This window comes from Ranitomeya imitator, chromosome 3 (assembly GCF_032444005.1).
Source record: "Ranitomeya imitator isolate aRanImi1 chromosome 3, aRanImi1.pri, whole genome shotgun sequence".
In the NCBI taxonomy this organism is placed as follows: Eukaryota; Metazoa; Chordata; class Amphibia; order Anura; family Dendrobatidae; genus Ranitomeya; species Ranitomeya imitator.
The window spans coordinates 467,063,966-467,077,563 of NC_091284.1; the positions used below are offsets into that span (position 1 = coordinate 467,063,966).

Below are 13,598 nucleotides of genomic sequence, written 5' to 3' on the forward strand. Positions count from 1 at the left end.
CATTGTGTAAATAGTTGTGAAATGGAATTTTCTCTCAAGTCAGTTTACAAATTGCTGATGCTTTCAATAAAGCATTGTATTGCCATAAAACCTTCACACAGAGGGCTGGAAGTAAAGCAATTAGAATAATGTATGAAACTGCAACTGCAAAATGGCCTTGCAGTCCTGAAAACGTGATGTGCATGCTGAGCCAGACGAGCTCTTAGGGAACAGTTCAGCCTCAGAATTGTAAACACTGTAGACTTATTCCAGTTAAAGCTCATCTGCCATCTTCATTTTATGAAGCACCGCGATATGTGCAACGTGTGGAGCCATTCCACACCTTCCCTATATGTACACACTGGTATCATTAGCTTGATAACTGAAGCACGTTTATAACTTCCTCACCTATGACAAGTAGTAAATCGACCCGACTTGTTCACCTACAAATGTCTATATATTAGAATAAGCCCATGAGCTAGCTGTGGTCCTCAAAAATCAGCCAGTCATTGCTAACTGTCTATATTTACCATCATATGACCACATACCATTGAATACAGATGATGCCCACCATGTGAGAATTTTAAATGCTATTGTCTTTTGGGCCTCCTCGGTTTTCTGGTTGAGTAAAGATGTTGTCTCGTGAAGACAGTCACTGTCAATGTCCTATTATTGCATGTTGGCATTATAGAGAGGGCATCTCTATGAGAAACTACTGTTCTAGTAGACTTGATCCCGGCGCCTGCGCACTGCAGTACTTTGCTCTGCCCTCAACAGGGCAGACAAAGTACGCCTGTGCAGGAGCCGCGACAAGAAGAGAACGTGATCATATGAAGATGGGAGGCGCCAGACCCAGACCGCGACGCCCATCGGACTTGACCGCAGTGGAACCGCCCCTGGGTGAGTATAATGTACTGTAAAATGTAGATAAGCCCCTGATGCAGGTGGTCTTAGTTTATAGGCCATTTTTGGGGTGACAGATTCCCTTTAATGTTTTGTGTTTTATTCTGACATTAAATTTAATGTTATTCTTGTAGAGGTGCATTTTTAAGCAGCTTCAGTTAAATTATTCTCATACCCAGACAGGATTTCACCAAAAAGGTCATTTAAAAAAACTGCACTTTGCAACTGTAAGGAAAGTTCAATCTCTGTATGTTAAAACTTAATTGACATCTTTGGTCACTGCGTTTTTAATTCATCCATGGTTTACCCAACCATTTACTGAAATAGGGTTTTTCCATTATAGAAAGTTTTGGGACTTCATTACAATAAGTCATTTCCATATCATATGAAGAAGTCCAATTGATTGTCTCCCCTCATGGTGCAAGTGATGTTGTCAGTAAGTTGACCAGAGTTCATCGGCTCTGATCTCCAGTCACCTTACTCATATCTGCGCTTGGCATTGAAGCTGCGTTCTCACCCTCAGCTCAGTGTCTCCTGTATGCATGGCTGAGAGGTTGCATTTTAAGTCATCGCTAAGCAATGCATCCAGATGTAGAGGAGTTGGGCTCGCCGGAGGACTTATGGATGATCGTCAGACAAGTGAAGATTTCTTGTTTTTATTTTTTTTTCTTTGGATATTAATAAATTGGTAAAAGAAGGTTGGGGAGTATTTTGTTCAAATTAAAGCCTTTGCTTCGTGTGTGTATTTTTTTAACTTAAACTGACAGGGTTAGTAATGGAGGTGTCTTATAGACGCCTCACCATTGCTTACCCCTGGGCTTGATGTCAGCTGACATTATAAAGCTGACATCAACCCCAATACCATTACCCCCCCTTGCCTACCGCACCAAGGTAAGTGGGAAGAGCCGAGGTTACGCATCTGAATCTAATGGATGCGCCATTTCTGGAGTGGCTGAGGGATGATGTTATTAGTCTGGAAGGGTGTTGGTCAATATCTATGGCCCCTTTTCTGGCTATTAATATCAACCCATAATTGTTTGTCTAGCCTTTGCTGGTTATTAAAAATAGGAGGGACTCCAAGCCATTTTTTTTCTGTTATTCTATCTATAAACAGTGGGTACGGAAAGTATTCAGACTTCTTTAAATTTTTCACTCTTTTTTGAATTTACAAAATGGATGCAATGAAACAAAGTTAATTTTTTTCTCCTTAATGTACACTCTGCACCTCATCTTGACTGAAAAAAAAAAAACAAATGTAGAAATTTTTGCATATTTATTAAAAAAGAAAATCTGAAATATCACATGGTCATTAGTATTCAGACCCTTTGCTCAGTATTGAGTAGAAGCACCTTTTTGAGCTAGTACAGCCATGAGTCTTCTTGGGAATGATGCAACAAGTTTTTCACACCTGGATTTGGGGATCCTCTGCCATTCTTCCTTGCAGATCCTCTCCAGTTCCGTCAGGTTGGATGGTGAACGTTGGTGGACAGCCATTTTCAGGTCTCTCCAGAGATGCTCAATTGGGTTTAAGCCGGGGCTCTGGCTGGGTTAGTCAAGTTCTGAAGCCACTCCTTTGTTATTTTAGCAGTGTGTTTAGGGTCATTGTCTTGTTGGAAGGTGAATCTTCGGCCAAGTCTGAGGTCCAGTCCGCATTCATGTTTCCTTCAATGGAAACCAGTCGTCCTGTCCCTGCAGTTGTAAAACACCCCCTTAGCAAGATGCTGCCACCACCACCACGTTTCACTCTTGGGATTGTATTGGGCAGGCGATGAGCAGTGCCTGGTTCTCTCCACACATACTGCATTGAATTATCACCAAAAATGTCTATCTTCGTCTCAGACCAGAGAATCTTATTTCTCATAGTCTTGGAGTTCTTCCCTTGTTTTTTAGCAAACCCTATGCGGGCTTTCATATGTCTTGCACTGAGGAGAGGCTTCAGTCGTGCCACTCTGCCATAAAGGCCCGACAGGTGGAGGGCTGCAGTGATAGTTGACTTTGTGGAACTTTCTCACATCTCCCTACTGCATCTCTTCAGCTCAGCCACGGTGATCCTGGGGTTCTTTAACTCTCTCACCAAGGCTCTTCTCCCATTATTGCTCAGTTTGGCTGGATGGCCAGGTCTAGGAAGACTTCTGGTGGTCCCAAACGTCTTCCATTTAAGGATTATGGAGGCCACTCTGCTCTTCGGAACCTTGAGTACTGCAGAAATTATTTTGCAACCTTAGCCAGATTTGTGCCTTGCCACAATTCTGACTCTGAGCTCCTTGACCAGTTGCTTTTGACCTCATGATTCTCATTTGGTCTGATATGCATTGTGAGCTGTGAGGTCTTATATAGACAGGTGTGTGCCTTTGCAAATCAAGTCCTATCAGTTTAACTAAACACAGCTGGACTCCAATGAAGGAGTAGAACCATCTCAAGGAGGATCGCAATGAAATGGACAACAAGTGACTTAAATATGAGTGTCTGACCAAAGGGTCTGAATACTTATGACCATGTGATATTTCAGTTATTCTTTTTTAATAAATATGCAAAAATTTCTACATAATTTTTTTTCTCATTAATGTACACTCTGCACCCCATCTTGACTGAAAAAATCATTTACCAAATGGCTGCAATGAAACAGAAAAATTTAAAGGGGTCTGAATACTTTCTGTACCCACTGTATCTATTCTATTCTGACGGCTCACGTGGTAAATTTACTGTACTCAGTTGATAAAATGTCGGGTTTCCGTTGAGATGGGTGCATACAGATCTATCTGTGCAATTTTTTCTTGCACCCATTGACTTTCATTGGTGAGTCTCAGCCGTTTTACGCGGCCATACGCAGCATGCTGCAAATTTTTCCCCATTATTCCACAAAAAGACTTGATCACCCAGTATTGGAAGAATAAGTGACCTAGACTGAGGTACTGATAAAAACTAACAGTTTATTGATAATTATTAAAAACAATATATAAATACTATAAAGAAAGGTATTAGACCTAGAAGGAGGGACACAAAAAAGCCATAGGCTACATCCAAACCGTGGACTAGTTTAACATAAACATGTGTAAATTACATCCATGCTACCTATACTCTATGTGCATAATGATATATGGTAAAACATTCCCTCATAGAAATGTGCCGTTGTAGACTGTCATGCGGAGGCGGGCTAAACCCATCCACTAATATGATACATGATTGTCACTAGCAAATATAGAGTATTGTATTAGAATGGGTATATTACCTTAAGATCTGCCACGTGGATGTATGCCCCGGCGTCCCTCTGCCCCGACGCGCGTTTCGCACTGCTTCTTCGGGAGGCGTCTCTCGAAGAAGCAGTGCGAAACGCGCGTCGGGGCAGAGGGACGCCGGGGCATACATCCACGTGGCAGATCTTAAGGTAATATACCCATTCTAATACAATACTCTATATTTGCTAGTGACAATCATGTATCATATTAGTGGATGGGTTTAGCCCGCCTCCGCATGACAGTCTACAACGGCACATTTCTATGAGGGAATGTTTTACCATATATCATTATGCACATAGAGTATAGGTAGCATGGATGTAATTTACACATGTTTATGTTAAACTAGTCCACGGTTTGGATGTAGCCTATGGCTTTTTTGTGTCCCTCCTTCTAGGTCTAATACCTTTCTTTATAGTATTTATATATTGTTTTTAATAATTATCAATAAACTGTTAGTTTTTATCAGTACCTCAGTCTAGGTCACTTATTCTTCCAATACTGGGTGATCAAGTCTTTTTGTGGAATAATTATTGTGGAGGTACCAAAGTCCCCCAAATAGGGCGGACGTTGAGAATATTGAGCAAGTAATACTGTGAATATGAAATTTTTCCCCATGCCAACTCCAAATGAGGAAAAACTCGCAGATGAGCACTGTCTATTAGAATAACATTATGGCGAGTGTAATCTGAGTTTTTCTAACATTGCACTCGTTGGATTTATACTCCTATGTGAGTGGACCCTTACAATGTAAATTCTTGCACTCGTGATATACTCCATGATCCTACACAGCTTATAAGATACATTAAGAATATTAATTATTCTCTTTTTCATTAAAGGGAGTTTCAATTAAGCACTAAGTGAAGCAGATGATTGAGTTGGCTTGTGACCACAACTATGGAAATCGCATACTTGCAGCCCCCTAACTGCCCATTCGAATTGGAATTACAGAGGCATTTTGATAGCGTGCACATTGCACACTGTCATGATTTGGCAACCTAAAGTCACAGACTGACTACAGAAATTTGTCTAGAGCCAAGAAAACCCCACTAATAGGATTGAAAGATGAGCTAGTCATCACATCATTAGGTCACAGGTTTTAAAAAACAGGAAGAATATTTTACATAAAGTCTCAATTTTGCTACATATAAACTGAACAACTGTAGTTCAACACAAGTCTGCAAAACTATATAGCTATAAATTTTTCAACATACTACTACATTCACACTGATCTGATCACAGTCATGTACTTACAAAACCAATAAGGTATGGACTCCCAGCGTCTCCTAGAAGATGTGATGTGAAGCTCTGCAAAGCTACGGCTGTGGCACGGCGGGTTGGAATAACCACATACTGTACAAAATAAGACAAACAAGAGTAAGACCCCCTACAAAGACTATAAATACACTGCATCCAGCGCTTCCAGAGATGTGGGTACTATAATGAAAGAATACACGGTTTTCAATATTTTCTACGGACATTTATTTCTGGTTAGGTATAACAACCATCAGGCACTAGATCATGTAACAAAATGAGACCACAAGGTCTATTAATGGAGAGAATTCAAAACGCAGCTAGCACCATTGTTTTTCTCTTTATTCTCGGATAAGGAGGTGTTTGATCCTACAGAGATGGCAGAGCAACAACCGTTTAATGTGAACATTTTATTTATTGCTTGGTATGCTCTTTATACTCCATATTGTTGGAGGAAACAATAGAATGCTGCTGGATGATTGGAGGTATCTTGACATATCAAACAAGAACACCGTATTCAAGAAGCTTCCTGTTTAAAATAAAACTTCCATGGCTGCAGCCTTGTGTTTATTTGAATAGGTTCAATAGGAAATTCCTACAGTAGACGATGGTCAAGACTATTTCATCCCTTTTCAAGAACGTAAACATAGAGTAGGACATTCCACTCCAAAAGCTGGGTCATTGAAACAATAGCCCAGGAATCATCTAGATGAGAGATGTGACTCAACGAGCAAGGAAAATGGAAAGCCTATTTTACAAATTGGGGAGCTTTAAGTAACGCTTGTTTAATGAGAGAGGATTTCACATGCATGACAACACATAAGGAGATTATGGGCTCATCTGCCAGGAAATTCTGAGAATGGGTGCCACCATATGCACTACAATGAGCTTTTCTATATGTGATTTCATTCAATGATTCACATTACAAGCACCCACACAGTATGATTACAGTTTGGTGGGATGGTATGACTTGTGTACAATGTCCAAGACATCTAATTACACCAGTACTTATAGTATTAGGATAATGTTAGTGCTTTCTTAAGACGATGATACCACACTTTGCCAAACACCGAGAGATTGTTCCCTTCCTAATGACCACTGCAGATAGAGTGGGGAAAATAAGTATTTGATACAATGCCGATTTTGCAAGTTTTCCTACCTACAATGAAGATAATTTTTATAGTAGGGAAACTTCAACTGAGACCGAATCGTAAAAAAAAAAAAAATGTATCCAGAAAAATCATATTGTATGATTTTTACATAATTAATTTGCATCTTATTGCATGATATAAGTATTTGATACAATAGAAAAACAGAGCCGAATATTTGGTACTGAAACCTTTGTTTGCAATTACAGAGGTCAGATGTTTAATGTAGTTCTTGACCAAGTTTACAAATTGCAGAAGGGATTTTGGCCCACTGCTCCATACAGATCTTCTCCAGATCTTTCAGGCTTCAGGGCTGTCGCTGGGTAACATGGAGTGGAGTTTCAGCTTTTCCATTGGGTACAGGTCTGGAGACTGGCTAGGCCACTCCAGGACCTTGAAATGCTTCATACGGAGCTTTTCCATACTGTAGATGCCCTGGCTGTGCATTTCAGGTCATTGTCATGATGGAAGACCCAGCCACAACCCATCTTCAATGCTTTTACTGAGGGAATGAAGTTATTGGCTAAAATCTCGCAATACATGACCACATCCATCCTCCCTTCAACATAGTGCAGTCGTCCTGTCCCCCAAAGTATGATGTTTCCCCACCATGCTTCACGGTTGGACGGTGTTCTTGGGGGTTGTACTCCTTCCTCCAAACATGGCGATTAGAGTGGATACCAAAAAGTTCTATTTTGGTCTCATCTGACCACATGATCTTCTCCCATGCCTCCTAAGGATAATCCAGATGGTTATTGGTGAACTTCAGAAAGGCCTGACCACGTGCTCTGGCATGAGCAGAGGGACCTTACGTGCCCTGAAGGATTTTAATCTATGATGGCGTAGTGTGTTACTAACAGTAATGTTTAAGACTGTTCCCAGCTCTCTTCAGGTCATTGACCAGGTCCTCCCATGTAGTTCTTGGCCAATTCCTGATATTTCTCAGAATCAACCTTACCCCACGAGGCGAGCTCCTGTATGGAGCACCAGACCAAGGAAGACTGACTGTCATTTTGTGTTTCTTCCATTTTCTAATAATTGTGCCAACAGTTGTTTCCTTCTCACCAAGTTGCTTGCCTATTGTCCTGTCATCCATCTCAGCCTTGTGCGGGTCTACAATTTTGTCCCTGGTGTCCTTAGACAGCTCTTTGGTGTTGTCCGTGGTGGACATTGAGTGTGATTGATTGAGTGTGAACAGGTGTCTTTTATACAGGTAACAAGTGCAGAGTAGGACGGCTTCTTAAAGAAAAACTAACAGGTCTGCGAGCCAGAATTCTTGCTTGTTGGTAGGTGGTCAAATACTTATTTCATACAGATTCTGTCTCTCACAGTTGAAGTGTACCTACGATAAAAATTACAGCCCTCTCCATTGTTTTTAAGTGCGAAAACTTTAAAAATAGTCGGTGTATCAAATACTTATTTTCCCCACCGTATAATGCACCAGGCAGGGCTCGTATTCTCTCAGGTAGTCTTGCCTAAATACAATATGTTAAATTCTTTGCAATGTGTTTAACATGAGTACAATTAAGGTAAATTAATCACTATGAATCACTATTAAACCATTGAATATTTTACTTTGGAATAAAAATGTATATTGCAAGCAAAAAAAAAAAAAAAAAGTAGGCAATTCATGCTTTAGTAATAACACTAATATTATAATGCATAGAAATTTTAAGGCACAATCCCAATGAAAGCTCTGGAGGTCAAAGAACTTCTCACTAGAACTATTCATCTCTTACTATTAGATTATATTTAGAACTTTTTTTTATTCTCGCTGCATAAAGTATCTCAAGGAACGCATAGTTAATGGACACATTAAAGCACTAATACCTCGTAAAAAGCATTGAAGAACGGAAGTTAAAGTAATATTTTTAAGAGGATCTAATAAGCCATTTATGTCATTCATATATAATCCAGATTCAAAAGTAGTTCTGACTGGGATAGCCATATTGTATTCACAACAGAACATATATCAGAAGGTGAAAGTTAATTTTTCTCACATGAAATGGAAAAATGTCTAACTTGCGACCAAAATGTGTAGGGTCATCCAGTCTATCAGAGTGTTAGACTCACAGTAAAGAAATTTGTTTCTTACCATAATTCAATTTTACACAACTTAATATTAGAAATTATCTCTGCCGCTAATTCTATTGCATCATAGAACATCTTTTCTAGCTGGCAGAACCATGGAAGAAATAGGCCAGAATCACAGAAGAATATTGAAAATTCCAGTATAATTTGTAAGACCAGGTTCTATGTAAATAAATTGATGGCAATTGATATAACAATTGACAGGTAGACAAACCTATTAAAACAAAATCTAGAGATATTTATACTTACCATTAGCATATCAGCAGTGATGGCCCAGTTAGAGAACAGTAAAGTCTCCCCAGCAAATATACAAATCTGTTGAAATGAAATATACTCCATTAATTTAAAGAAATGTGATGCAATTCTGACAATTCTCACAATCACTTCATCTCTAAAAGAATTTTATGAAATTTGTTATTTACGGTATATTGGCTTGGCCAACATACACATTAGACTAAAGTCATCCGAAGTAATCGATATTGAAAAACTAATTTGTACGGGTGACTCCAGACTCTCACCCGACAGATATCGGAGCAGAGAGATCCGGTCTGCTAACATTTAATGTTCGATCCCTTTGTTCTTCCTGCAGAGAATTTGCTACCACAGAAGTCTGGCAGCGGCCTTCTCAGAGGACACAGGAGCCGAGCATTCCCGTGTGTGGGGGATTTGGGAGAGATCGCATGATAGCTGTCAGTTAAATGTTCGTTCATGGAATCCTTGAAACCAGGGATTCAAGCTTCAGGAGGCTAATTTGCATATTCCAGGTGCCTTCTGGGAGAAGCGAAGTCTCCCTAAGCTAGAAGATCGTTAGGTACAGCCGGGACCAGCTGCTTCGAAAGCATCACCAAACCAGGGATTCAAGCTTCAGGAGGCTAATTTGCATATTCCAGGTGCCTTCTGGGAAAAGCGAAGAGTCTCCCTCAGCAAGAAGATCGTTGGGTACAGCCGGGACCAGCTGCTTGGAAAGCATCACCAAACCAAATTTTTGCCTGTAGGACATTATTGCAAGAGAGCTTGGCTGAGTAGATTACACAAGAAGGAAAACACACAGCAAGTCAGCAGGATCTAGGAGCAACATGGCAGATGTGACAACCTACATGGTGAGCTGCAGCATGTGCTACATGTTCACAGATCGACCAGAAGAAGAATCCAATTTCACCTGTCAGAAGTGTAGACTAGTGGCCCTTTTAGAAGAAAATGTGCGGGGTCTGGAAGAAAGAATAGCAACTTTGAAACTCATCAAAGAGAATGAAGACTTTCTAGACAGAACAGAAGCATCTCTACTGGTCACAGAAGGTGCAAAAAGTGTCAGAGAACCTCCAAAAGCAGATGAGTGGAAGCATGTGACCAAAAGAAGCAAGAAGACCATGGAGAAATCACCAACCACACAACTGAAGAACCGATATCAAATCTTTGTAGAGGATGAAGATGGCACACCTAAGAATGAAGCAATACCAGCAAGCAAAAAAGAAAAGGGCACACAGCAACAAGTGACAGCAAAAAGTACAGCCAAGAAGCAACGAAGAGTGGTGGTGGTGGGAGACTCACTACTGAGAGGCACCGAAGCAGCCATCTGCAGACCGGACATAACTGCAAGAGAAGTATGCTGCCTTCCAGGTGCGATGATCAAGGATGTGACCGATAGGATACCAAAGCTCTTCAGCTCCAAGGACGTCCACCCATTTCTTCTGATACATGTTGGCACCAATGACACGGCAAGGAAGGACCTACCGACAATCTGCAAGGACTTTGAAGAGTTGGGGAAGAAAGTAAAGGAACTGGATGCACAGGTAGTTTTTTCTTCTATCCTTCCAGTAGACGGGCATGGCACCAGGAGATGGAACAGGATCCTTGATGCAAACAACTGGCTAAGACGATGGTGCAGACAACAAGGATTTGGATTCCTGGACCACGGTGTGAATTACTGGTATGATGGACTCCTCGCCAGAGACGGACTACACCTCAACAAACCTGGGAAACACACATTCGCCAGAAGACTCGCTACACTCATCAGGAGGGCATTAAACTAGAAGAAGAGGGGACGGGAAGAAAAACATTAGACTCGAACAAAGACGACCCAGGAAAACATACTCAGAAGGGAGGTAAGAACATTTCTAAAACAATCCACAGTGAGGAGATTGGAACAAAACAAAATCCTCTAAACTGCATGCTCGCAAACGCCAGAAGCCTGACAAACAAGATGGAAGAACTAGAAGCAGAAATATCTACAGGTAACTTTGACATAGTGGGAATAACCGAGACATGGTTAGATGAAAGCTATGACTGGGCAGTTAACTTACAGGGTTACAGTCTGTTTAGAAAGGATCGTAAAAATCGGAGAGGAGGAGGGGTTTGTCTCTATGTAAAGTCTTGTCTAAAGTCCACTTTAAGGGAGGATATTAGCGAAGGGAATGAGGATGTCGAGTCCATATGGGTTGAAATTCATGGAGGGAAAAATGGTAACAAAATTCTCATTGGGGTCTGTTACAAACCCCCAAATATAACAGAAAGCATGGAAAGTCTACTTCTAAAGCAGATAGATGAAGCTGCAACCCATAATGAGGTCCTGGTTATGGGGGACTTTAACTACCCGGATATTAACTGGGAAACAGAAACCTGTGAAACCCATAAAGGCAACAGGTTTCTGCTAATAACCAAGAAAAATTATCTTTCACAATTGGTGCAGAATCCAACCAGAGGAGCAGCACTTTTAGACCTAATACTATCTAATAGACCTGACAGAATAACAAATCTGCAGGTGGTTGGGCATTTAGGAAATAGCGACCACAATATTGTGCAGTTTCACCTGTCTTTCACTAGGGGGACTTGTCAGGGAGTCACAAAAACATTGAACTTTAGGAAGGCAAAGTTTGAACAGCTTAGAGATGCCCTTAATCTGGTAGACTGGGACAATATCCTCAGAAATGAGAATACAGATAATAAATGGGAAATGTTTAAGAACATCCTAAATAGGCAGTGTAAGCGGTTTATACCTTGTGGGAATAAAAGGACTAGAAATAGGAAAAACCCAATGTGGCTAAACAAAGAAGTAAGACAGGCAATTAACAGTAAAAAGAAAGCATTTGCACTACTAAAGCAGGATGGCACCATTGAAGCTCTAAAAAACTATAGGGAGAAAAATACTTTATCTAAAAAACTAATTAAAGCTGCCAAAAAGGAAACAGAGAAGCACATTGCTAAGGAGAGTAAAACTAATCCCAAACTGTTCTTCAACTATATCAATAGTAAAAGAATAAAAACTGAAAATGTAGGCCCCTTAAAAAATAGTGAGGAAAGAATGGTTGTAGATGACGAGGAAAAAGCTAACATATTAAACACCTTCTTCTCCACGGTATTCACGGTGGAAAATGAAATGCTAGGTGAAATCCCAAGAAACAATGAAAACCCTATATTAAGGGTCACCAATCTAACCCAAGAAGAGGTGCGAAACCGGCTAAATAAGATTAAAATAGATAAATCTCCGGGTCCGGATGGCATACACCCACGAGTACTAAGAGAACTAAGTAATGTAATAGATAAACCATTATTTCTTATTTTTAGTGACTCTATAGCGACAGGGTCTGTTCCGCAGGACTGGCGCATAGCAAATGTGGTGCCAATATTCAAAAAGGGCTCTAAAAGTGAACCTGGAAATTATAGGCCAGTAAGTCTAACCTCTATTGTTGGTAAAATATTTGAAGGGTTTCTGAGGGATGTTATTCTGGATTATCTCAATGAGAATAACTGTTTAACTCCATATCAGCATGGGTTTATGAGAAATCGCTCCTGTCAAACCAATCTAATCAGTTTTTATGAAGAGGTAAGCTATAGACTGGACCACGGTGAGTCATTGGACGTGGTATATCTCGATTTTTCCAAAGCGTTTGATACCGTGCCGCACAAGAGGTTGGTACACAAAATGAGAATGCTTGGTCTGGGGGAAAATGTGTGTAAATGGGTTAGTAACTGGCTTAGTGATAGAAAGCAGAGGGTGGTTATAAATGGTATAGTCTCTAACTGGGTCGCTGTGACCAGTGGGGTACCGCAGGGGTCAGTATTGGGACCTGTTCTCTTCAACATATTCATTAATGATCTGGTAGAAGGTTTACACAGTAAAATATCGATATTTGCAGATGATACAAAACTATGTAAAGCAGTTAATACAAGAGAAGATAGTATTCTGCTACAGATGGATCTGGATAAGTTGGAAACTTGGGCTGAAAGGTGGCAGATGAGGTTTAACAATGATAAATGTAAGGTTATACACATGGGAAGAGGGAATCAATATCACCATTACACACTGAACGGGAAACCACTGGGTAAATCTGACAGGGAGAAGGACTTGGGGATCCTAGTTAATGATAAACTTACCTGGAGCAGCCAGTGCCAGGCAGCAGCTGCCAAGGCAAACAGGATCATGGGGTGCATTAAAAGAGGTCTGGATACACATGATGAGAGCATTATACTGCCTCTGTACAAATCCCTAGTTAGACCGCACATGGAGTACTGTGTCCAGTTTTGGGCACCGGTGCTCAGGAAGGATATAATGGAACTAGAGAGAGTACAAAGGAGGGCAACAAAATTAATAAAGGGGATGGGAGAACTACAATACCCAGATAGATTAGCGAAATTAGGATTATTTAGTCTAGAAAAAAGACGACTGAGGGGCGATCTAATAACCATGTATAAGTATATATGGGGACAATACAAATATCTCGCTGAGGATCTGTTTATACCAAGGAAGGTGACGGGCACAAGGGGGCATTCTTTGCATCTGGAGGAGAGAAGGTTTTTCCACCAACATAGAAGAGGATTCTTTACTGTTAGGGCAGTGAGAATCTGGAATTGCTTGCCTGAGGAGGTGGTGATGGCGAACTCAGTCGAGGGGTTCAAGAGAGGCCTGGATGTCTTCCTGGAGCAGAACAATATTGTATCATACAATTATTAGGTTCTGTAGAAGGACGTAGATCTGGGTATTTATTATGATGGA

General features: G+C 40.6%; 1 protein-coding gene across 4 annotated transcripts in view; it reads right to left on the reverse strand.

Moving 5' to 3' along the window:
• The window catches only part of LOC138670268 (sphingosine-1-phosphate transporter SPNS2), a 201,395-nt gene that overhangs the window by 25,454 nt on the left and 162,343 nt on the right, over positions 1–13,598 (reverse strand). For all 4 annotated transcript variants that reach the window (XR_011319317.1, XM_069757460.1, XM_069757461.1 and 1 more), the window contains exons 9-10: positions 8,858–8,923; positions 5,370–5,468 (exon numbers count right to left, since the gene is read on the reverse strand). Coding sequence is in view for 3 of the 4 variants with exons in the window: in XM_069757460.1 (XP_069613561.1) it covers positions 5,370–5,468; positions 8,858–8,923 (165 nt within the window). In the remaining variant the exon portion in view is untranslated. The remainder of the gene's footprint in view (positions 1–5,369; positions 5,469–8,857; positions 8,924–13,598) is intronic.